This window comes from Malurus melanocephalus, unplaced genomic scaffold, assembly GCF_030028575.1.
Source record: "Malurus melanocephalus ecotype Western Australia unplaced genomic scaffold, MMel_1.1 scaffold_180, whole genome shotgun sequence".
Lineage (NCBI taxonomy): Eukaryota > Metazoa > Chordata > Aves > Passeriformes > Maluridae > Malurus > Malurus melanocephalus.
The window spans coordinates 1,283,188-1,307,866 of record NW_026623412.1 but is presented as its reverse complement, the minus strand read 5'-3'; the positions used below and the strand labels follow the sequence as shown (position 1 = coordinate 1,307,866).

At 42.2% G+C, this 24,679-nt stretch overlaps 1 protein-coding gene across 2 annotated transcripts in view; it reads right to left on the bottom strand.

Moving 5' to 3' along the window:
• Positions 1–7,710: 7,710 nt before the first annotated feature.
• Positions 7,711–24,679, bottom strand: part of RAPH1 (Ras association (RalGDS/AF-6) and pleckstrin homology domains 1) — an 86,374-nt gene continuing 69,405 nt past the window's right edge. For both annotated transcript variants that reach the window (XM_057372863.1, XM_057372864.1), the window contains 6 exons: positions 23,674–23,817; positions 22,335–22,445; positions 19,505–19,603; positions 18,781–18,901; positions 16,987–17,129; positions 7,711–12,574 (listed from right to left, as the gene is read on the bottom strand). In XM_057372863.1, the coding sequence (XP_057228846.1) occupies positions 10,607–12,574; positions 16,987–17,129; positions 18,781–18,901; positions 19,505–19,603; positions 22,335–22,445; positions 23,674–23,817 (2,586 nt within the window). In that variant the 3' untranslated portion in view covers positions 7,711–10,606. The remainder of the gene's footprint in view (positions 12,575–16,986; positions 17,130–18,780; positions 18,902–19,504; positions 19,604–22,334; positions 22,446–23,673; positions 23,818–24,679) is intronic.

Genomic DNA, 24,679 nt, shown 5'->3' with positions numbered 1-24,679 from the left:
TACTCAAGGGGAAGAAAGAGGAAACAAACAGGTGAGATGTGTTTGTAGGCAATGGAGGAATGTGATCACCTGCTGTGAGCTTGTGGAACTCCTGTGAACAGTGCACAAGAAACTGGTTTGGTTGAAATGTACAACTTTGAAGAAACTGGTGTGCAGATAGAAGTGCTTTCTCCCTTGCTAAATCTACAAGTAGCCAAGGCACTCTCGTCTTCTTTCTGAGAGCGGACGATATTATTGTTTGGGATGTGTTTGCCAGAACAGATACCCTTAAAGCCTTTTCCTCTTTGAAAAGTTTTCTTGCAGCAAGACTAAGAGAAGCAGCCATGTTCAGTTCCCTCAGCCCATTGTTTCTCTCGGGGCAAGTGGTCATTGGAATGAGTGTTTCTATTGTCATTGGGTAGGCCTAAGCTTTTGGCACAGGGAGGTGGTGCTTGTAGCGAGGGTGATTGAAGAGCAGCATTCACAAGTCTTCAGTGCTTACAGGGTRGCGTTTTCCAGGAATATCAGAGTTTTCCTGGCCTCTCTTGCCTTGGATATCCTTGTGGCAAAAACTGAGCCCACAGTGCTCAAATGCATCATTAGGGCAGCTTAATGAGTTTCTGAGAGCTGAACCTGTGTTGTGAGAGCAGAGCAGAGGGAGATGAACCCTTGACAAGAGCACAGCACAGATGAGGCTGCAAAACCTTGAAAGTGGAATGTGTAACAGGGCTTTGGTCTGATAGGCCAGGGGTTTAGTCCCTGCTGATAGCATATGGAATTGTTTATCCTGCAAGAACTGCTGTGGATCGAATTTCTGGGTCAACTCCTGCTGGTTTAATGCTTTATTATGCAGTACTAATGTAAAGAAATTTGTTGAGTTTTATGCATATTTTTATTTTGTACAGATTTTAATTCTGTGGCTTGTTTGGGGATTATGTGATGTAATGGTCATAGACCAGGCCAAGGTAAACAGGCTGTGTATATTAATGTTACATAGATTGCATGCTAGTAAAGTCAGTGAGGGTTTTGTTTCCAGTTTTGTCCCTTGTATTGCTCCTTGTCCAAAATCTTCTCTTCCCCACCCCTTTTTTAATTTACAGGTTTACTTTAAAAGGGGGTGGCAAATGGGGGRTGGGGGAGAAACACCTCCGTATTTTACCTAAGGTGCACATCTCTTCACTGCTGAGTTTTGTTGCCACAGCTTATGGTGTTTAGCATCACAGGCTGTTGAAGCAGGAGAGTGTATGCATGTGAGATGGGGGAAGAAGACACTCCAGCATAGCCCAAAGAGTGCTGAATGGCCAAAATGAATATGTTTCTCCCTTTGTGAGAACTTCCTTAGTTCAGCCAACTGTTTCCATTGTGCACAGAMATTGTTCAGCATCCTCTAGCGGTGTATTTTGCCTTAGTTTGCTGTGTATCAAAGGTTTCTTCCTTCCTCTTGGCCCCAGGGATAAAGCTATTAACTACAGCTGCCTCTCTATCACGTGCCTGCATGAGGTCTGACTGAATCTGTCCACATCTAATGCAGAAGCAGGTTCATTTTGGTGCCAGTGCCTTCATTCCAGCTGAAGAGAGATAGCTGAGGTTGCATGTCTCACCCATTTTTCTCCCTCTTTCTCTTCCACCACTTGCAGCAGTGGGCTAAAAGGGGCAGGAGAAACAACCAGTAAATTCTGTGCCTGAGTGTCCTGAGGGTATGCTYATGGGCACTGGGCTGAAGTAGGCACCAGAGAGCTGAAGACAGACACTGGTGCACTGAAGAGCCATTGCTCTCACTGGAGGATGAGGTGTGGTATGGCCTGACGTAGATGACAGAGCTTGGTGTGTGTTACCAGGAGGCTGACTGTGTTCCTGGGATTCAGCTTGTCCGTGCAGATAGTTTAACATGGTTGTTCTTAACTAGAGGCTGGAGATGGCTGCTGGTGTGAACCACAGGTCCTGTGGTCTGTGTCTGGGTGGCTTGCCCATGGGTGCCAGAAAGGCTTAGACCCAGCTAGTTCTTGCTAGAGCAGTTTGTTCTCCTTTCACAGCTGCTGGGCATTTCCTTCTCTTGATGCTGAGGGTTCTCAGTGACAGCCAAAGTTACAGTAATGCGGCTTCTGAAAAGTGCARCTTTTATCTGGGGTATTCCAGTTGATCTTGAAAAGAAAGTGAGGCAGCAGCAGGATTCAGGAACCTTTTCCAGCAGAGGGTGTGTGGGCTGGCTGCCTGCTGTGGCTATGTGCATTGTTGACTAGAGGTGAAAGAGGACTGTGCACCAATACTATTGTGCTTCTGTGTCTCCCACCTCTGCTTGCTGTGCTTGATACTGTGCTTTTCCTAACAGCTTCCACCACTTCCTACCAAATGCTGTGGATGTGCCTCTGCTGGAAATGAGCTTACTTTTTTTTTATTAGTTATGTCTGTGGGCTCCAAGCATAAAGCAAAACTTTCATGCTTTCCTTTCTGGAAAGGATGGAACTTCATTTGGTGTAGTGAACTGGGAGCATTTACAGAGCTTCTCCTCCCAGACAGGACATTTTGCACCAGGACATTTTGTAAAACAGGTGATGTCTGTATTCTTTCCAGACCCTTCCTGGAAGCTGCTTAGAGGATGCTGTTGAAAAGACCATGGTGCTGTGGCTTTAGTAAGAGCAGTACTTGCATTTAGAGTATAGTGAGTCAGTGATTAAGAACTGCAGCATTTCAGGCAGCATTACAAACCCCATGTAGAGACTTCAGTTCCTATGTTGGCAGCCGTGGCAATGGAAAACGTACAGTGCTGTTGCATTCACTAAGGCATTTACAACACTAAGCTCTAGAGAAGGTGGTGGTGGAAACTGAGCAGCAGCAGAATGATGGGCTACTTATGGGGTGCCAGTTACAAGAATTTACTGTGCTTACAGGTGAATTCACCTTCCCCAACTTTTGGCATCTCCCAGTATTTGGCACTGCCGCATTTTGTGGATAGAATGGTATTACACAGAGGTCAGAACAGTACAAGAAGGGAATAATGTGTGGTTTAATTTGGGTTTTTTTTTTCTTTTTTTCCCGCAGTAAGTGAAGTCTGTGTGTAGTAACAGTCCTATTTACCTACTTCTGATTTTAAAACTTCAAGCATAATGGGACCCCCACCTCACATCCATGGGGACATTGCTAAAAGCTTGATGTGGCCAAGATTTGACAACTGCTGTTAGAATAATTCACAGGCCATGGTGTTCTGCTGCTTTCATTCAAAAGACCCCCTATTTGTGCAATCTCCAGCCCATGCAGGAAGTGTTTTGGGTTTTGTTTGGTACTCTAAATATACTAATTTTATTAGCACCTGTGCTTATTACAAGACCTATTACAAGGCAGGGATGGCTTCAGCAGCCTGCTGTCCAGAGATAACCCAGGAYCCTGCTGAAATGGGTGCAGTACATTTGGTCCAGTTTCTCTTTCTTGGAAGAACCTTACCACTGCTGACTAACAGGAAGAATGCTGTACAAACTTATTTCCAGTACAGTACCTTGGTAAGTGCTGATATGTCCCAGATTTTTTTGTAAAGAACAAGTGCTTCTTTTCACATTTGAAAAAGTGTCTTTTGCATATTGCGTGGACAAGTAGTTCCTATGAATTCTCTGGAGATGGCAGTGTTTATCACAGATTTTGTCCATGCACTTTTTTTCTGAAAGCAGATCCCCCCGTTTAGTTTGCAGAGCCCGCTGTAAATGACCAAGCCCACAGGACTCTGGGGAGCTGTATGCTGCCAGTAACRTTTTAGTGTGTGTGCCATTTGAACCACCTTCCAGTGAGTGCAAACCCAATTTTTAAATTTTTTAAATTGTACTTGGAATTAACTGTTGCTGTGTACTAAACCCTCTTGTTATGAGCCCTAAATAAAAAGAACGAAGCACACCCCATGTGTTTTGTGAGCGTGCCAGCAGCTGTGTCAAGTTCTTTGTCTTTGACTACAGACTTCTCAGCGCACTAGGGCCAGGAATGGTGGCTTTTGTGTGCAGGAACCCTGTCCCTGAGCATCTCTGGGCACAGCACTTCCCACAGCAAAGGTACAAACCCTGGCATCCATCCTGCTGCCTTCAGCAGCTCTTCCACCTGTGTGACTGCCCCTTTCCWGCAATGGCTAATGCAGTTCTCAGATCTCTGCTGCTCAGGGCTGCAGGGCGAGGCTGAGAGCATATCCCAGGGCAGGGGAATGGAACCACATTACCTAYAGACCCCAGACAGAGGCCGCAGCCACACTTACCAGCCCGCAGATGTTCTGTGTGAGCAGAGCTGTACAGGACTCTGCAAGCCTGAGGAAGGAGCAGATGGAAAAGGTGAGCCTTCCTGGGTCCTCTTTGGACCTGCAAGTGGTGTGCACCACGTGGCTGGTACAGCCAGCTCTGACCCACTGGGAAGAACTGTGCAAAGGAATAAAAGAAGTTTTATTGGGAGTGAGCACAGAAATGGTAAGCTGTAGGTCATCAGCTACCTGACCCCTCCAGAGGGGAACAACTGGTGGCGTGAAAACACAGTGGGTTCTGAGCTCAAGGAAAAAGGAAAATTGCAAGACAGAGGATTAAAACAGATTATTAAATTTAACTACATCTTTATTGAAYTGTGCATATTCCATTGTATAATGACCTATATTGGGTACTCTATAATGTAGTATTTMTTTTGTCCTCTCTCATGCTTAAAAAAGTATATTTATACATATATTTATATATATTTATAATATGGCAAAGCTCCCCCCAACCTGAAGCTATCAGTCTAAAAGAGCTTTGATTTTAATAATTATTTTTTTTTTTTTGGAAACGGAAGAAGAGGGGAGACAATCCCATTGAAAGATAAAATGTGCAATTTTCTTTTTAAAGCGGTAAACATGAATGTATTTACAGCACTCAGCACAAGTTTGCTGCACAGACAAATCATCATTGCAATGACACTTCTTACACTTGCATCTCCCGTATTATACAGAATATTCCCGGTGACTGGTAACAATTAGTGTAAGCCATAAACCAGACTGCTGCTCCAGCTAATTTCTGGTCCACTGCAGTCCACTAGGAGACCGAAGACTTCTAATTACAACTTGTGACAAAACATTTAGTTTTTCTTTTAGAAGTACATGCTCTGTTKTCCTGCACCGAATTAGCATCAGGGTGCCATGGGCACAGCTTTGTTTGCTAAACTGTCTTGTCCAAGTGAGTACCCAATTCCCAGTGTTGGTTAAAGGCAAGGGACACACAGCATTAATAGTGGCACCCTGTTCTCTCACCARATGTGCTCTCACCAGCACAAGACACCTGGCGACTGGGGCACACAYATCTGCATACCTGGAATTTAGCTCTGAATGCATCTTTGGCATCTTGGGAAAGTGGGGAGCAAATTATCTTCCACTATAGCAAACAGTTGGTGGAATTCCAAAATCTCCTMAAAGACAGATCTTTTAAAAGGCAAATTGCCATCAGGCATTTAAAAAAAGGGGTTTAGTGTCCACAATCTGTTACTGAAGGKCCTTCTTGCTGATTTCTCTCTGCCATGGGGGGTTGTATATACAGCACCAGYTCTTGTTCCTCCTGCTCTTCCATCTTCTCTAACTCCCCTCACTGAAGATACATCTGCTTAATAGCAAGCTGAGTCCTTGCCCCACTGAGGGCCTCAGAGCATCAAATGATCATTAACCCAAGTCACTATTTTCAACGTGGYTAGTGGCAAAGTAATTTCCATTGTGTGGGATAAGCATGTGTTTCTCATCTTATTTGCAGTTTAGTGTCTTATTCAAAACTAGACCAACCCTATCACAGTATTGAGTGTTTCCCCCTGCAACAAAACTCTGTTTTGGTCAGTCTTTATGGGCATTTTTTAACTGAAGGAAAGAAAATTCAGAAAGGAAAATTACTCAAGTTAGACAAACTCAGAATTCCAAAACCCACCAACACACAGCAAAAAAACATCCAAGAGAAACTATCCCTTGTAGTGTTAAATGCTCTCTCGTTTGGAGTCTGCCGAAAGCAGAGGTTTGAGCTTTGTTGTGCAAGGGAATGAATGCAAAGCTCAACAGCAGGAGCCACAAATGGGCCCCAAAGAATTAAGACTCACCTGCAGCTGAAGAGCACTGTGTGACCCAGAATGTAAGCTACACCTTAACTATGCAAAAAGGAAAAAAAAAAAACCCAAAAAACAACCAAACTCTCATTCTGGCTGCATCCTCACTACCTTCTGCCAGGAACTTACACTGTTCTTCTGCAGTGCAACTAATTCTAACATGATGCTAGTTTAAGTAGTACTCCTATTTAGACCCACTTACAGTCTTACCTTGAATAAGAAATTTACCTGTGATGGTAGCACTGAAGCAGAATAATTTGGTTCTATGCTGTTTTCTATAAAAAGCAGAAAAATTCTCTTTTGCCCTTCTGCTGTTGAAATTGCACTTTTGGTTTCTTAAACTGTGGAAAAAATAATTTTAACTGAGAGGAAGACTGGCCACACTTTATCTCTGAGCTGATTTATCTGGTTGCCTGAGGGTACAGAAAGATGGAATTAGAAACCTTTGAATGTACAAGCCTRGAACAGTAAATGTTAAAATGCATTTGTTGAAAAAATTGCTTCCTCTCCCATCAGACCTGAAACCAAATGATCCAGGTCCCTTCACTTTGTTTCCTTTATGTGTCAGTCAGTCACTGCTGCTCTGCAGGCAACTGCAGAGTAAGTTCAGGAGAGGAGCTCTTTGGCTTTGAAGTTATCACCAAGCTGGAGCAGTCAGTGGTCGTTTGCCRCAGGAGGAAACCATTGTGCAGGGTGAAGCAGGAACCTTTCTCTTCCATCGAAATAACAGAATTATTTAGACAGACACTTGTGTCTAACCTCCTCTCCTAGCTATGGGTTTTAGAAGACTAGCTGCAACCCCTAGCATAACCACCTCCAACATGTTGCAGATAATATGTTTAGAACATGTGGGCTTTTGGTTTTAAAAATAATTTCTAAGCTTAGGGCTGCTAGAAGAGCCTGGTTTTCCCTTTCAAAGTAACTCCCCAACATTTGAATTGTAATTATGTGGTAACAGCTCCCTGCTTTTTACACATGGGCTGCAGGCACAGAGACCTGGCTGAACAGGGCCTTGCTACTCAGAGGTGGATGCTACTCTGCATGGCAGGGGGAAAATGAAAACCAAATGTGGAACAGATTAACAAACACCTGTGCTCTCTCAGCTGCCCCTGCAGCACCAACCAGGGCTTCCCTGATACCCACTTTAACTAGAGTCCCAGCCCAAGGGCATTCAATGTAATGCAACTACAGCTGTACACTCAAGAATATTTCGGGATCAAAGCACCAGTTATCTTTGTGTCCAGAGTATGAACACAAGCCTTCACATGCCCCTTTTAACAGTGCCAGAAACATTACTGTCCAGGGTTGTAGCAGGAAGCCTCTGCCTGTGTGTCTGAAATCCAGAGCCTTAATTTTCTGATTTAAATAAATATAATGGTGCAATTATGAAACCACTGCACACAGGGGAAACTAACTTACTTGCAAATAAAGTATAAATGTTTACTGTCACGAAACCAGTAAATATCTCCCCCTGTAACTTGCGTTTCCAGTGTATCTCATAACCTGAAAAGGCAATCAGGTTGTCTGAACCATACTGTAGCCAAATTTCCATGCTCAACAGTGTGAGAAAGCACACTGCAACTACTCACTGGATCACTTCTGTAATTAGAAGGAATACTGGGTGCCACCTTTGCTTACATGCGTTTCTTTTGCTGCAAAGAGTCACATGGTTGTCTCCCAGCAAGCTGTTGGCAGCCCACAGTAATAAGCATGGATTCATTGCCTAGGGAGAGATACTGGGGAAATGAAAGTGGGCACAGGAAAATGAGAACAAAGCTCAAATGCCTCTGAAGAAATTGCACTCAAAACACTGATGTGCCAAGTCCAAAGTCCAGAGGTACCTGCASTGAACTAAAGTAAAAGGACTGGAACTGACACACACCAGTGAGGCTGTCTTGGGGCAGGTGCCAGTGCCTTCATTGCAGCTGAAGAGAGCAAGCAGAATTCCCTGACTGCTCTCAGGTGGGAGCCATGCTACATCAGCTCAGATGCACCTTGCCAGGGAGCAGGAGGATGTGCCCACTACCCGTTATCGCCAAGGGCCAAGGAGTTAGGACTGTAGYGAGCACCTTTTGCCCAGTGGTATTTCTGAGCCCCAGGAGCTGCATACACTACAAAGCAGCAASAGGACCAACGCTGAAAATTACAGCACCCATGAACTGCAGTATAGCTAAAAAACCCTCCTGTGAAGTTAGTTGCCAGCTACACTGAGCATGCTTAAAATCAACAATGCAAATGCTTTTAAGGACACTTTGTAAGCACAAAAATAGTAGAAACGGAACTTAGTGAACAATTTGAAAGATACAAAAAAGTGCCTTTCCRTAGCAGTGCTTTAAAAATGCACACAATGGTATATACTCTTATTGCTCAAAAAATCTAGTCTGAAATATTAAAACAATTTCCAGAGGTGCTGAAACAGATTTTAAAAAAATCATATGAAACAGGTCAGCAGAGACAGCACCTTTAATTTTTCTTTTCATTATGCACCTATTTAAAACTATATAGTTATAGATGTGTCATTTTCTGCCTCAAATTAGCAAAACTTTTTCTCCTATTCATAAAATATTCACAAAGACTTTTAATATTTGGATTTTTTTAAAAAACTGTAAAAAAAAAGGAATGGGAGATAATGTCACATTATTTCTTAAATATATCATCCTGAATTACTCTAACGAGAGATTAGTTTATATTGATTTTATACATGTGAGGATATTGCCAGGTCAAGCTGCTGTCTTTGTTTCATTCTTTGGGGAAAGGAAAACATTTCAGGTTTGCTTTTGGAGAAAAAAGTAAGCAAACGGTGAAATTATTTGCCCTATGAGCCTACTGACAGTATCCCCATGGTGGCAAGGGAAGCTGTAACAGCTGAGGATGGAGTAGGTATAGTCTGAGTTATTTACACTGTTTTACAAAGGCCGTGTACCACCAYCCTGTAATGGATGTGCAGTGATACATAAAACCACTTGCACTACCTTATCACAAGGTCTGAGTAYGTGCTTGACTGTACCATCAAGCTACTGAAGTAGCTATTGAAGAAAAAGGACTGTCAATACTTGATCTGGTGAATGTAAATTGGTGACTAACAAAAATCCAAGCAAATCAATAGTCTATTTTCTACTCATATGGGCCCTTAGATGAAATTCCTAGCAAATGTTATTGCCTCTTAAGGTCATTTTMTTTTCAGTCTTCTTCCTTGACTGCTAGAAGTGCAACTTTGTAATAAATAGGTTAATGCACTGGTCACAGTCTCTGTCGGGTCAAAGAAAAGAGAGAATTCCTACTCTGCTTGTCCTGAAATCRTGACTCCCTTCTGTCTTTTGAGAAGGAAAGTTTCCTGACAATTTGTAATCAATTACAAACAATACTTTCTTTATACATTTMCAGAAGATCGTTTTAGTAAAGACACTACATCTTACCAGGCACAGACCAGGTGAGACTGGACACTGTGCATGCCTGTGTGAGCACGTAATGCTTTCTACAGAAACCTACCTGTTCATTCAGGGTAAGAATTACACGGACAGCTCATGGATCAGTGTGGGTCAGCTWTGATGATTGACAGAATTTTCAATAGCAGGAGTCCTGGCAGCTTTCAGAAGAGGTTAACAGAAATATATTCCTCTTGAGCCATAGAAACAAATGATTGAGCCTATTATCAGTTAGAAGGCATAATGGTTTGGAATAAYATATATATATCCTACTTAACTGCATGGACAAGTAAGTTTGAAATAATTTGTATCAGTGTACATTTTAAAACTATTTGAAAGGAGGGGGAGGCTCTTTATAGTATAAATATATTTCACTCCAGCCCACTATATATAAAATCTATTTCTTTCCTCTGAACATATTCATTTTCAGTAGTATTACGACCAGAATGTTTTGGTATGTTGCATCTGCACTTTTCAATTAACGGACAATGTACAATTACCAGCCAAACACCTCAGCTCTGCATAATTTACCCACCACAAACTGCTGAGAAGTTTGTGGGTTTGGGTTTTTTATTTTCCTTTTTTTAAAGTGCCCCCTACATCTTCATCTTTATGGTAAGATTTGACCAGTTAAGAGTCCGATTCCAGATAATATACTGACTGAAACAATAAATACGGTTTTACAAAAACATTCTGGTTATCTTCTATAATTGCGACGAAATATATCACAATATATTATATGCCTACACTTATAATACATGCACAAACATGTCTCACATGGACAGACACTACAAAAAATTATCTCACTCCCCCTCCCCTAAAYGCAGAAAAAGTAAGAAAATGGGGGTTTGGTCCAATCCATAAGAAGGGTAAAAGAAGTGGAAAGAATGAAGCCAACACCTCTCTACCCACTTTTCCCAATAAAATATGAACATCCCTAAGCCCCCAACTTCTTTAATCTAGCCATGAAAGGGGAACGTCTTTACATTTAGCCTTAGCTGCAGTTCGAGATCACCTCTTTTGATGGGGCTGTCATCCACATCCCCACATTCTCTCCAAGTGCACAAGGTCACAGGCTGGCCAATCACAGAGCAGCCCATGAGTCACGGACAGCACTGGCCCCTGGGGACCGACTACCAGTCCCGTGACAGCTTGGTGTTCTGATCCCTTTTGGGGGGCGCAGGGGGTGGTCCCCTCCGTAACGTTGCATAGCCAGATATATGACTGCCCCCAAAGCTGCTGTTCTTCTGCTGGTCAGCCAGCAGCTCTGGTGGGGGTGGAGGCAGGGCCATATCGTCCATGGTGGCCGTGGGCTCCGTTCTGGACAGCCGTGTGGAGGAGAGGGAGCTGTGCCGTGTGATGGATTTCCGCTGCAGCGTCCGGTTGAGGTCTGCCAGGAATCCCGGCTGAACGCTAAGGCTGGATTTGGGTGACATGGGCACTTGCGGGGTACCTGACCCTGGGGGCTCTGCGACCTCTGCCTGTGTCAGTCGGGTGCTGTCGTTCCGCTTGGGCCGTGTGGGTGGCGGGGCTTTTTTCACAGATGGTTTTGACCATGCCTGAGGCTGGGGATTTACAACAGCAACTTTTGGGGAGGTGCTGCCTGAAAACACAGATGGAATTTCTACTGGCGGGGGAGGAAGATCTATTTCAGGTGGTGGTGGTGGGAAGTCTGAATCGGATGGTGGTGAAGGGAATTCAACCACAGGTTCCTTTCCAGACACACTTGGAGCAGAAGCCTTGGCTGGGATCCCACCTTGTGGAAGAACAATGGGCAGGCTCACACCAGAAAGATTGAGCTTTCCTGGCTTTGGAGGGGCTGGAGGAGGTGATGACTCCTTGGAAGGAGATCCTGACGGCTCTGGTGAGTGTGCAAATTTGCTGACAAGGCGATCCACTGAAGGCCTCTTGGACTCATGGTACTCAGTAGAGCTCGTGGACTTGATGCTGGAGTTGCGCTGAGGTGTTGGAGGCGGTTTCTTCCCTCCAGGGCTTGATGTCTTGCTGGCCTTTTTGACTGGAGATCCTGATTTGTCAGGAGGGGGAGAACCTGCAGAGGAAGCTGGGGAAGGAGGTGGAGGAGGAAACACTAAACTGCTCTCCGGTGGAGGAGGGGGAAAATCTGGTGAGGGAGCAGCAGCAGGCTGCCATTTGGACTTTGCCTTCACTGCTGGAGGCGACTGTGGAGCCACACTCAGTGGAAGTGGTTTCAGAGGCTGGGGCTCAGTGGCAGGTGGCGTGGGAGGAGGTGGGAACTGGCTGACTATCTGCTTCACCACTGATGGCACTGGGGACTGAGGGGATGGAGGAGGCTTTACTGAGAAACTCTGCTGCTTTGGGAACGTTGCAGGGGGAGTGGGGCCAGGAGGRGCTGGGGGCAGAGGCACCTGGGGAGAAGTGACACTCGGTTGTTTCTTTATTGCAGGGGGCAAGGGAGCAGTCACAGGGGGAGTGACATGTGTGACCCCKGGTGAGGCTGCCTTCCCACTAGGCTGAGGGGGCAGAGATGCCGTGACAGGCTTCGGAGGTGCCTGGGGTGGTGGAGGGGCGGGCACAGGAGGAGGTGGCGGTGGCAATGAGGAGGCAACAGTGGCCTGGCTTATATTTGGTWGAACCTGATGTATCTTGGGAGGTGGCAGTGGTGGCGTGAACTGTGGCACAGAGGGGGCGCAAGGTGCCGGCTTCAGCTGTGCCATGGCCGACCCCGGCGTGGGGGGTGGCGGTGGGGGCGGGGGAGGCGGCATGACCCAGTTGGGGGGCACCAGGATCTGAGGCTTTGTTGAGGGCGGGGGTGGCGGCGGGGCCTGCTGTGCAGAAGGAGCTTTGGAGAAAGGGCCGCCGTGCTGGGCCGCGTTCTGCAGCCGGGTGATGGTGCTGTACTTGACGAACATGGTGGCGGGCGAGCCCGCAGACGGGGCGGCCTGGCTGGGCAAGGGCGGGGGCGGCGGAGGRGGTGGCGGCGGGGGCGGAGGGGGCGGCGGAGGCGGCGGTGGCAGCGGCGGGGAGGGCTGCGATGCCGTGTGCGGGGTCACCGCTTTCGTCTGCGGAGACACGGGAGCTGCGGCGGACACGAAGGGCCGACCTGCAGGCTCCACTCGGGCCTATGGGGAAGGGATTTTTAGTGAAAGTGGATAGGGAGAAAAAGAAGAGAGAGGGAAGGAGGGAGAGAGGAAAGGAGACAAAGAAATTAGAAAGTCAAGGTCTAAATGTTCCCGACATTAAAAATTAAGTCAGAGACTACAGCATGCAAGAAGTATTATCAAAACACCAGAACAAGAGACTATTCCATACACTGACAAGCCTGGACCATGCAAGGGGATGGGGCAGGCTGGGAGGAGAGCCGGCAAAATTCAGTGGAGCCAGGTCGGCTCCAAGTAAGGCTGTCAGGGGGAAAATACGCCGGCATCGTTACTTCTGTGGGGCAGGCAGTGGGACCCAGCGAGAATCACTGGCATCCTTGGGCAAGCAGACCAGAGATCCCCCAGAGGACCACAGGCCATGACAGAGGACAAGCAGGCAGTGCAAGAGACTCTGTGGACATCTCAGCTCACTATGACTGGAATCAAACCACACACGGCCTCCCAAAGCATGTAAAATCCTTATATCTGTTAGTTCAGGCCTTACACTGCTCAAGTGTTACAAAACGCAGAAATCCTGAACTGCTTTATAACACATTGAGAGCTCGCTCTGCACAGGAAGAGTRCTGAGATACTTCTCCTCCACATGCTGTGCTATCCAAGACTGACAAGGAAAAAGTAAGGAAAAAGAGGAAGAAACCGAATTTTCCTAGGAAATTTCTCCAGAAGGAAATGTTTAGACATCCATAAAACGAAGTAAACTTGGCAAAGAAAAATTACACATGCAACTATTATGTTAAGCAGAAAAAATAAGGAAAAACAGGKAAAAACTGACTAAGGGAAGGATCAATGGGAAAGCAGCAGGCATATTTTAGTCAACTTATCGTGTTTTGCTTAAGTTAAGTTGTTTCTCAAAAACTGTAAGCCTACATGACTCTTAAAAATTGAAATGATGATTGCATTACTCMAATTTATAAACATCCTCCTATTACGAAGTGTTTTGGCTATAAGCCAAGTAGTGAATTYCACAGTGCACAGCACAGAAACATGCCACCACCGTGGCAACTGACCACACTGGATACCTATACCTTATTAGTAGATACTTAGCAGTAAGTTAGCCCAATTATGCTCGTTTGCATGGGAAGAGCATGTTTGCATATTGCTTTGTTCTAAACACAGGTGCACAGTGTCTGTATGTGCAGAAGTCTACAAAAAGGATTAGAGTCAGAAGCAGTAACTTTACAACCAAAAAAAATTGTTGTGCCTCTATTTGTTGCATTAGGTCTGTAAGGAAAGAGTATTAATGGGTCTGGAACTAAATCCACTAAAACATTAAAAAACAGAGAAATCTTGATCTCTTGCAGGTGTTAGTCTGTAAATTACCATTCTCCCAATCACCCAGGTTAATGAGTTTTCAATTAGAGCCACCTGACCTTAATTGTGCCCTGTATAAAGCACCAGGGGTGTGCTGCCTTTAGTTGTGCTGAGCTTCACTTTTGACACCTGAGACAGCAAAAGGCAACAGGAAAAATAAAGGCAGCATAAAACAGACAGAGGGAGATGAAGGCATAACAGAATAGCTATCCCTGAACGGCAAGACCTTGGAGAATTTTGAATTTGTCCCTTAACACAGACACAGCACAAATTTGGTTATTTGTAGTAGCATCCCATTTGAAAGAATGCGTTCAAAATCTAACAAAGCAAAACAAGACATAATGAGATCTTCACTGCCCAACTGGGAACAATGTGAAAAGATGAATAAAAGTATTTTTTTGGCAAASAACAGGARAAGAGTTTTTCCTAATTTTAGATAYATTTGAAAGAGGGGGGTGTTTTCCTCATACCCATTGAAGATAGTAATTTTTACAGTGAACAAATTAAACACTCAGGGACAGAGAAAATACTATTGTGCATCTCAAGAGGGAGAGCCCCTCTCATCGCCACAGAATCAAATTAAATTTCAAAATCCAGAAACATATTCAGTGATACTTTGTTTACAGACCCTTGAGAGAGGTCACTGTCTTTTTTTTTTTTGTCCTTAGAACTATGTCCTTCTGTGTATCTTGACAAATTACTTATTGCATAGTAGCAATTCCTATTTGTAACATGCACCATCATGACTATCTGGAATTCTAAAAACAAACTTRCAACTGAACTGTTTGCCATCTCTTTTCCCATGCTTTAGGACGGGTTAGCAAACTTAGGTCAAGTGAGACAGACCTCTAGAAATCTCAGCAGGTTTTCAGCCTCAAGAAATTGTTGTCAAGTTACTGGCAACTGGTAAATGAGGGCAAAGTGGGCAGAACTCACCCATTATTAATTTGTTGGGCCACTAGTACAACACCCTGGCTGGAGAACCAGTGTCAATGTCATCTACCTGCCGAGCCACAGCATGTTCTGTTCTGCCCTGCTTGCCAAGGGGGATGAGCCAAGGCTGACAAGGTAGGAGTGAGCTGTTGCACGAGGGCAAGGGACACGCTAGAAACTTCTGCATCTTGGCAGCATCCTGCCCACATCAACTTCTTAAGCCAGCTTTGTCACCAAAGAACTCCTCTGAGATAACAGRAGACTAATTGCCTAAACCAGCACATCTCAGTATCACTGTAAACACCTTCTCATGTAAATTACTATTTTTCAACACTGCTGTTGCATTTTTTGCCACACAGTTTAACATTTTCCAATGCCAGTCTGATTTCCTAGTTATTGAAGTTCCCTAGGCCAGACTTACACAGTAGTTTCACTGAAAGTAAGTTTGTTACTAATTCACTCAGAATTTTTTAACATGGCTTCTATAAGTTTACATGGTTCATTTCATTAGGATTCTTTGGAAGTTTTAGGGCAATCCATTTACCTGTGCTATGCATGAGGTGAAGAAATACACYTTTTCTTGGATTTGCAGAAAGGAATTCAAATTGATGAAATCTTGATACATGGGTGGCCTCAACAGGAAGCATTCTGAATATTTTATTTCTAACATGGCTTTAATCAGGTAGCATTGGGGTTTATTTAGATGAGCAATTGCCAGCAGCACTGAGGACTTGATAAAGAAAAACTATAACCCCAAGGTAGTGAACTTCTAACTTTTGCTTGAAATCTCACAGAGAGTGTATGTAGCAGCAGGATTTTTACACTGAACCCAAAACGTGAGGAAACAGTAACATTATCTTTCTCACAGAAGTACTCTTTCACCTCTGTTGGACACCTGGTAGCAAATGCCCCATCTCTGGCAGCTATCCTACTTCTGCAGAAATGATGCCTTCTATACCCACACAGAAGCCGTCTGCTGGTGGACATGCACCGCATGTTGCACTCATGCAATAGAAAAACTTGGAGCACAATTTAGCAAGCTACATTCCTGGACTGAGTACTACATTACTATTAGAATCAATTWCCAAGCTAGCAGGCACTGCAGAAAAGTTATGAATCCCAAAGGATGCCGCTACGTCAGCTTTCACATTGTCATATGCTTTCTTATTTGAAAAGATGATGTGTTCCTTTTAGTTATTTATCTGAAGCACTARTGCCAGGTGTATTGACCCATAGTTTAAAAAAGCTTGCTTCTCTAGCTTGAACCTGGTGTCTGGGGAAGATTTGGAAATGACACAAGTAACAACAGCTTCTCATAGTGCACTTCCACATGTAGTTGCTACAGTTAATGACATCAAGGCTCTTCAGGGACCTGCAGATTCCTTCAAATCCGACAACAAATCAGCTTCAGTGGAATTTCTGCTGTGCTTGGAAATCTTCCCCAGGAACTACATCASTTAACTACCACAGGAAGAACAGAAAATTAACTAAACCACAACAGACCTAATTAGCCCCAGCCTCAATCTGTTAAAATCTTTTATAACTCTCTACCAGCAACAGGAGATACCTCATCTGCCTAAATCCACAACTGCTGACAATGTGAGCACTTTTGTTTYGACCATATCTGTGGTTACTGTTTCCATTTCCACCTAACAGAAAACTTCTGAGTAAAAACTACTGAAGTACTTCAAAATATATGTACCTGCTTTCAGGCCCCTGTTACTCACACCTTTACAATGAAAAGATGTGGCTACTTAACTGGAGAGAGATCTTAGTGAAAGAATGTCATTCAACTTGTTAACAGCTTATCTTTTTATTTTGTCTTCATTCAACATTAGTTAATAGGACTCTGTGAGAGAGGCTGTATAACGCCTTCCAAGAACAAAGGGCTTCTATGCACACAAATTTAAAAAAAAAAACAAAAAAACAAACAAAAGAAACCAGGAAGTTGCAGGGCTGAATTACCTTAAAAAGTGAACACTAAAAAACCAATTATATATCAGTGTAAATCAACAATGTAAGACTGAAAAAGAGAAGAAATGCCACTCAAGAGAGAGGAGGAAGAGGTGCAACACCCTGTCTCATACATTTTGTTGGTGTTTTCTCTCAAACTAAAGTCTTCTTGTTACCTTGCTGGATTCCTCCAGTTGAGTGCCTCGTTTCCAGGCCTCAGAGAACATGGAGCTGACAATACTTTGGGAACAGACATGTCCAGCTGGCTGGGTGTCAGAAACTCCACTGTCAGACTGATTAGAATGATTTGATTGGGATTCTGTTCAGAAAAAAAGTGAAGAACAGTTAGCATATGTTTCTGAATGTAAGAGTCATGTCARTGTGCTTTATAATGCAATTCTATGTAACTTTTTAAATATGTTATCCCACCAGAGGACACTGCTCGCCATAATGACTGCATAAACTAGCTCACATCCAGGGCATTACCATCTGGAAAATAAAACAGTGCAACAGATGCCTGGCATTAACCAACCTGAAGCTGCACAAGGATGAGAGCATGTCAGATATATTTCAAAATAAAAGCACACTGCAGGTGTATGAGTTCTGAACCATGCCACAGCTCCTGCACTTTGGGAAAAGCCCCATTTCATGGGGGTGCACACGGTGCATGCAGCCTGCTCCCACCAGCACAGCCTTAGATACTGGGCATAGGCTGAGGGCAGGCAACGATCCAATCTTCAACAGAAAGAATGATGTGCATCTGGCAAGTAGCCAACACAGATGATGCTCTGGGTCCACAGGGTGTCTTAAAAAGACTGCAGCAGGCACTGCCAGACCAATTTATTCAGCCTGGCACCTGTGTGTAATTATTACACCTTTCTGTGTAATTCCAAACTGCCCTGGGAAAAATAGCATGTAGGCATAGGCTGGAATACAACTTAGGCAGACCACGCATGGCTGGTGGGCTGTGGCTCAGCTCCCTACAACAACTGACACTTTATCAAAAAAACAGCTAGCTTGGATGGAAAGATTGTCAATAACCAAGAGTTTACTGCTACACCATACCATGGAAACAATGAGCTACCTTCCCAGTTAGGCTGAATTTGCTTAGCTCATTCTTACAGGCTACTTTCTGAACCTCTCCRGTTCAGGATCATTACTTCCTGACCCGTATCTATGGTAGACAAAACACCTTCACATGATAGCACAATTTTCAATAAAGAATCTAGCCCCTGAGGGTTCAGAATAACCCACCAAAACATCAGTCAACTCTGAACCATGAAGTCACACTCTATAAACTTTTTATCAAGTTTTAAACTATGTGCAACAAGAAACTATGTACCCCAGTTCTGCTGAGAGGTAAACAGAAGCACATTTATGCAGGCATGCAGAGTTTGACATAGGAACAGAAACAGTATTTTCAAAGCTTTCTCTAGAGATTGTTGAATCTTTGTCTTTAGGCAGGAGCTATTTCTCATTTTCCAATTTCAAATATTTCACTCAACAAAACACATACACACATATGTTCTATCTAACAWTACAACATAAATTTGATTTTTCAAACAGGTGGACATAGAGGCATTAGAAATTCAAAATTAGGTTTCCTCTTCTCAGTATCAGAAGAACACTTCTTTTGGAGGTGAGCAAAAAAGTACTGCATGTTTCAAATACATATACCACACAAGTAAAATAGCAAAACATATTTCAAATACATACACCATGCAAGTAATATAGCAAAACAGGTTTTTATCTCTGTGTGTGTATATATATATATGTGTGTGTGTGTGTGTGTGTGCATATATGAATAAAATCTTTATTATACATAAAGCCTATGCTTTAGACTAAACATAGCATAAAAGACTTTGGAGAAACAGTCCATTTCCTGCAATAGTCTCTCTTGAGGGGTCCAGACAGCAGATGATAAAAGAAGTAATTGAATCTTTGTATTATGAGATAGATCACATTGTTACCTGGCAAACTAGATGAGCTGGAGCCTGACTTGATACTGGAGCTAGACAAGGAAGTCCAGTCATATGCTGACTCTGTTCTCTTCAGTGCTTCCTGATAGTTCATATAGAGTTGCTTCCCATACTAAGCAAAATGACAAACAAATTCAACAACTGTATATAGCCTGGGCACCTTTTCAGACCTCCACCTCTGGCTTCTCTGTTGCATCTTTCMTCCCACCAGCCCCCCTAAAGCAACAACAGGCTCTATGTTAAGGATTTAAGGCAATATTTATTGTATTAGTGAATTGCYGAAAGAAGGAAAAACCATTTCTTTATGTTAGAAGAGACAGTGTCAAGCAAGAAATGGCCCAATGAACAAACTAAGACAAGCTGAGGATCTTGGAAAACAGCTCTATTTTCTGAACTCTCTTTTCCCATAAGCCTTATTTTTTGAAAYCTGAAAGGAGCTGGCTAAAATCTGCCCATGATTATATGTCAGAAGTGTGTCATGTATCAGGGGTGCAGCAGAAACAAAAAGAAAAGGCCCAATTACTAAATGATTACAACAAAGCCTAATAATTTTGCTAAGGAATGAAAAATGCAAGAAGACTTTACAGTTCATGTTCAGAATTGTTAAAGAGAGGGAAGTTAGATTTACCATGTATTTGGCTAAGTAACTGTAAATGGTTTTAAGCAGGTGATGACAACTACCCATGAGATCAGTGTGAGACTGCCTGGAGGTTACCTTAGCAATGCGGATGCCATTGATCCACTGGTGCAGAGTTCTTACATCATCACAGCAAAGATACTTGATATACTGGGATTTCTTCTGGATCTGAGGATGCTGCAAAAAATTTTACATTCTCATCACTGTTTCAATAGCTAGGAATGCAAGGAAAGCCATTTAGTTGTTGAGGTCTAGACAGATAAACCTAATGCTGGAAGCTCTTCCACAGTAGTCTGTATTTAAGCCCACTTAAAAATGTTCCAGAGTATTTCAGGAGGTGAATTTCAATGGGGATTGCTTTACACACAGACTGGCAGTGTCTCCAGCATGCACTGATTTCAGGTTCAAAACACTAAGAAAGGGGAAGTCTTTCATTATTCTAGGGCTGTRGTACTTTCTACCTACCAACAGTCTTCTGTACCTGTGGACCTACTCACCATTTGACAGAGACAACTGATATTTTGCCTCTGTCTCACATTAAAAACCACCAAACTGGAGGAAAACAAACACACTGGTCTTTTCTGGCTTTGCAGGCTTAAGAGAGGCACTCCCCAAATGACMCAGCGTTAAGCATAATTCGATTTCCAGCCAGTAGAGTCTTCAAGGTTCCCACCCTACCAACATAGGGCTATCATCTAAGAATACTTCTGTTCCCACATGATTGTATAAAAAAGACACTGTATTTATCAAATCAGCAGTCACRAAATAAATTCAAGTTTTTCAAAAATCAGACCCTGCAAATCATTCTGGGTGGATTATTCAGTTGTTTCCCATCCATGTAGAAGTTACAGGTCTCTTGGTTGTTGGGGCAACTCTGAATTCTCCAGTTTTTATGATTTCCTCYGTTAGCTTATGGTTCAGTGACACAACAGAATTTTGATAGATGATTGTAAGTATTTAAGTTTTAGACAACTGACTGAAACATATCAAAGAAGTCTRAAGCTTTTTCAGAATATTTTATCCTGTGCCTTCCGACACAATTTYTAAAAATGAATATGTTTACCTCCATAAACAGAATATATGTAACAAATTTCCTTATTGCTGTAGATAGTTGTTTTCACTTTTCACTACTACCCTCCTTCACATACATGTTGCATAACAAGGAATAGTCTATAAAGCACAATTACTTTGCTAACAAGCCAGCTTCTTCCTGGATTTGTTAAAAAATTTGGTTATTTAGAGGTAAAAGAACCTCTCAGGAATCTAACATTTAGGACCAAGGAATTAACATTATACACTAGCACACAAATRTTACATTTAACAAGAGCACAGCACCTGGCTTGAGCACACTAAGTTTTGATATAAATGAAGAAAGGCAACACAAAGACAAATCCAGTCTGGACTTCAGTAGAGAATTGGGCCTTTGGTTTATATTTGCCATTCACCCATCCCAAAGGAGACACTTCCAGTTTAGTGAGTCTTTGTGGTAGAAAACTCTATTTTTATTAAAAAAACCTGTTGTTTCTATATATTTGCACTAATTTAAAACATCAATGTAACATTATAAAAATTGAAGAAGGTAGAACTGAATCCTGCTTAATATAATAATTTGGTAATTCATCAGTTCCACACAGAAAACATAGCTTCACTTGGKGTAAGCTACCCAACTAAATCTACCCCATTAATTTACTTAAAGGGATGATTTCAACACATTTTCGTGTCTTCATGAATGCTACCATCAAATTTTATGTTCAGAATGACAATAATTTTTTTAAAAGAATCTACTTACTCTGTGTAGTCAAAAAGTCTGAAAAAAGTAATTTAYTATTAATTTACTGTCCAAATGACATAGACAAAAATGACATGTAAGCAGAAGAAATCAATTTACGTGAAGGAATTTATAAGTACCTACAAACACTGATATGTTTGATTGCATTCAATGACCTACAAGAACATGGAAAATAATTCCAGTTTCAACTGTGTACTTTCTCCACTAATCTCATGCTCTATATTTAATATTCAGTGTCTCTTCAGTGGGCTCAAAGACATGTTGCCCCATCCATTGGAAAATGAAATCCTTTTTCAGGCAATAGACATGCAGCTGCACATTACAGGCACATAGAAGTGTCTAATGTACTGACAATATACAACACCACATGAGCTACAGATCAGGGAGAGGAAAAGTGCAACTATAAACAAATTTGTTACTGGAACCATTTCAAATCCATGAAGACACTTTACTTGTTGTGCACACAGTGTGAAAACCTGTTTTAAAATAGCTTGGTACCCAGCTGTCTTACAGGAGCTGACACCATTTTCAACACTTGTGTGGGAGTCAAGAGAAACKAGGAGATATGTTGATGCAACTAAAATAACTTAATGCACTCATCTTATTAGATCAGTTTAAGATCAGGTCATGGGTTTTATAAAATTTCTGKCTCCTTGTTCTTTCTACCTGTCCTTAATACTCTGAAGGTGCCTCCTTTACAACATTTCCATCCCCTCAGGTTGGGCAATAAAGGGTAAACTTGAATCTTTAACATCAATTTCTGCATTATTCTGGACCTACACTGAGTAGATGACAACTCSCTGCAACTAGCATTTCAAGGGGTATTATCTCATTGAACCTAAACAGTTGTAAGGTTTAGAGTTAATGGAAGAGTTTAATGTATGTTTAAGGGTATGATGAACTAGTAAATAGACTGGCACTCATCAGTCTGAAAATAAAACTATTCAGGGCAATATGAAAATGTSTACGAAGTCATGACCAGGACAGAGAACAGGCAAGCACTGTTCACTAACTGATCACATCAGATACAAGAATTAGAGGAAAAKGAAACAAAAAGCAACTGATGGTTCAGAACAAGTAAGAGTGCATTCAGGATATACCCAGCCACTGCASTGTTACCTTTAGCACTAAACAGTAGTCTGTGGGTGCTTTGTATTTGTTCCGATAGTCCTGTCCATAGTAAACACTGACGTGGTCTAGCTGTAGAAAGCACACAAGATCCCGTGACACCTAGTAAATACAAAAACAGTCATTTACAAAGTATCTTTACAAAAGTCCATGCTCACTGACAAAATCAGTCAAATGCTAAGATCCAATACCAATACAAGGTCAAGTTAAGGTCAAATATTTGTTTCAATCTGATTTGAAAACTACCACCACAAGAAGGAGATACAGCTATGCATAAATTCTTGCATCACACTTTTGTTTTTAACTAGGARATCCTTTTTCCCATTCAGTCTGGTGTTTGTGTTTTGTTTGCATTTTGCTTTTTGMCAACATTTTACACTGGGCTACTAATGGTTATTCAGAGCAGTATCATGAGAAAGTAAGTATGACTGATTGACCTGGAAGTTAACAGTCATTGGTTACATTTCACCTTGATAATAATCAAGGTGTCCAAATTCCAATGTGACTGTGAGTAGAATTCTAAAGATGTTTGGCAGTGAGTGTAAGGCAAAGAATTTCAACAGGCTGTTTGCATACAGATTGTTTTAATAAAGCAAAAGATTGTGGAAAGTTCATCTGATACGTATTCAGCTCTAAAGGCAGCTGTTGTATTGTGTTGATAGAGATTTCCTTTTCGTTCCCAGCTGTGTGGGAGATGGGCTTCCTGCKCTGGGAATCAGTAAATGCTGTCAAGACTGATGGATTCATGGACRACTTCAACTCACAGTAGTTCAGCCTTGAAGCTCTAATGTATTTGTAGTGGCTTTCTACTTATTTCACGTTATTGATACAGAATAGTATCTAGTGAATAGTAGCAACTGACCCTGAAGAAATGGAATTATATTTATCAGTTTCAAAAAATGCAGCACTAATTGGTCCAAAAAGGATCCCATTTGTATCAAGTAACTACACAATGAAATTATGCAGAGCGATTGTGGAGTTAGTCTGATACTTCATGATCAACATTTGCAGTACARTTTGGTCCTGAATTCTGCTTGAGCAAAGACAACTTCTTAGTTCCACCAAAAACTTTTCCTCAAGTATTTCTGAACACCTAACCCTAAAATTACTCAAGAAGCAGACCTCTGTCTTGTATTTTTAAACTGAGGTTACACCCTTCACATCAAACGCTGCCACAATAATTCACGCAATCTTTCCATGATAAAGCCAGGCTTTTAATTAAGGATGTAGTGCTTGGAAAGGCACAGCTAAGTTAAACCTTAAAGCCAACTCTTGTGTGTACTGTTTGCCTGCAATAAACAACTAAGAGCAATTGCTTTAGGTAGCATACCTTCGCCTTGCCTTTAGGGACATAGTAGATTCCAGACGCCCGAAGAAGGAAGTAACGCTTCTTCCAAGATTTCTTACCATCCTCTTTCAGCCACAAAATGCCCTCAATCTCTGGCACAGTTACAGAACTTCCACAGAAGCATTCCTGCCAATAAACACAGTGGTTTGGGAAGCAGTCAGAACAGAGAGCTTGCAGTGGTTTGTTTTGAATGACTGAAATTCTTTATCTAAGGAATGCACTTGTAGCAGAGATGGCTCTTTTTTCACACAATGGTATGAACTGCAGATCAATCATAGAAGCAATAAAGTAATTCAGACAAACACGATAGGGCATCTGAGCATTTGCTCAGTGCAACCATGACAAAAAGATCATTAGCAGCTATTGTAAAGAATTTTTAAACACTGCTTCTCAGAAATAAATCCCCCAATGGCTTTATGGGCTTTAAGGTAATGAGGTCACCTTACATAAGCTCACAAAAGCTAACTGTGCAATTACTTGAGGGCCCCTAACTGCCCACAACACTACAACTTCTGCWAGGCTTCTATATATAAAGAATTAATGGAGAAAACCCAAATGCTTTAAATACACTCCACATTAATATACAGCACAGAGACTTATGAATAATCCTAGAAGGCAGAAAGAATTAAGATGAAATACAACTTGCTGGATATTGTGGCTTCCAACAATTTTTTGATCCACAGTATACATATAAACACCTAATAAAATCCATATTAATAATATACTAATAAMATGCATATGCTACTTGTAAATTAAACAGTAGTAAGTTTAATCCAAAATGAAATACCCCAACTATCTACTTTTGTGTAACTATACAAATCACARTCATTATTCTGGAAATCGAGTGGAACCTACGGTACTTCAACCATGTCACAAAAATATTTAGTTTTCAGCTTATGGAGGCTGTATTTACTGTTTGCTTTATTTGCTCCACACTTTTATGCCCTTAGTTCTGTAAACTGCTTAATGTGTTTGATAATAATTCATT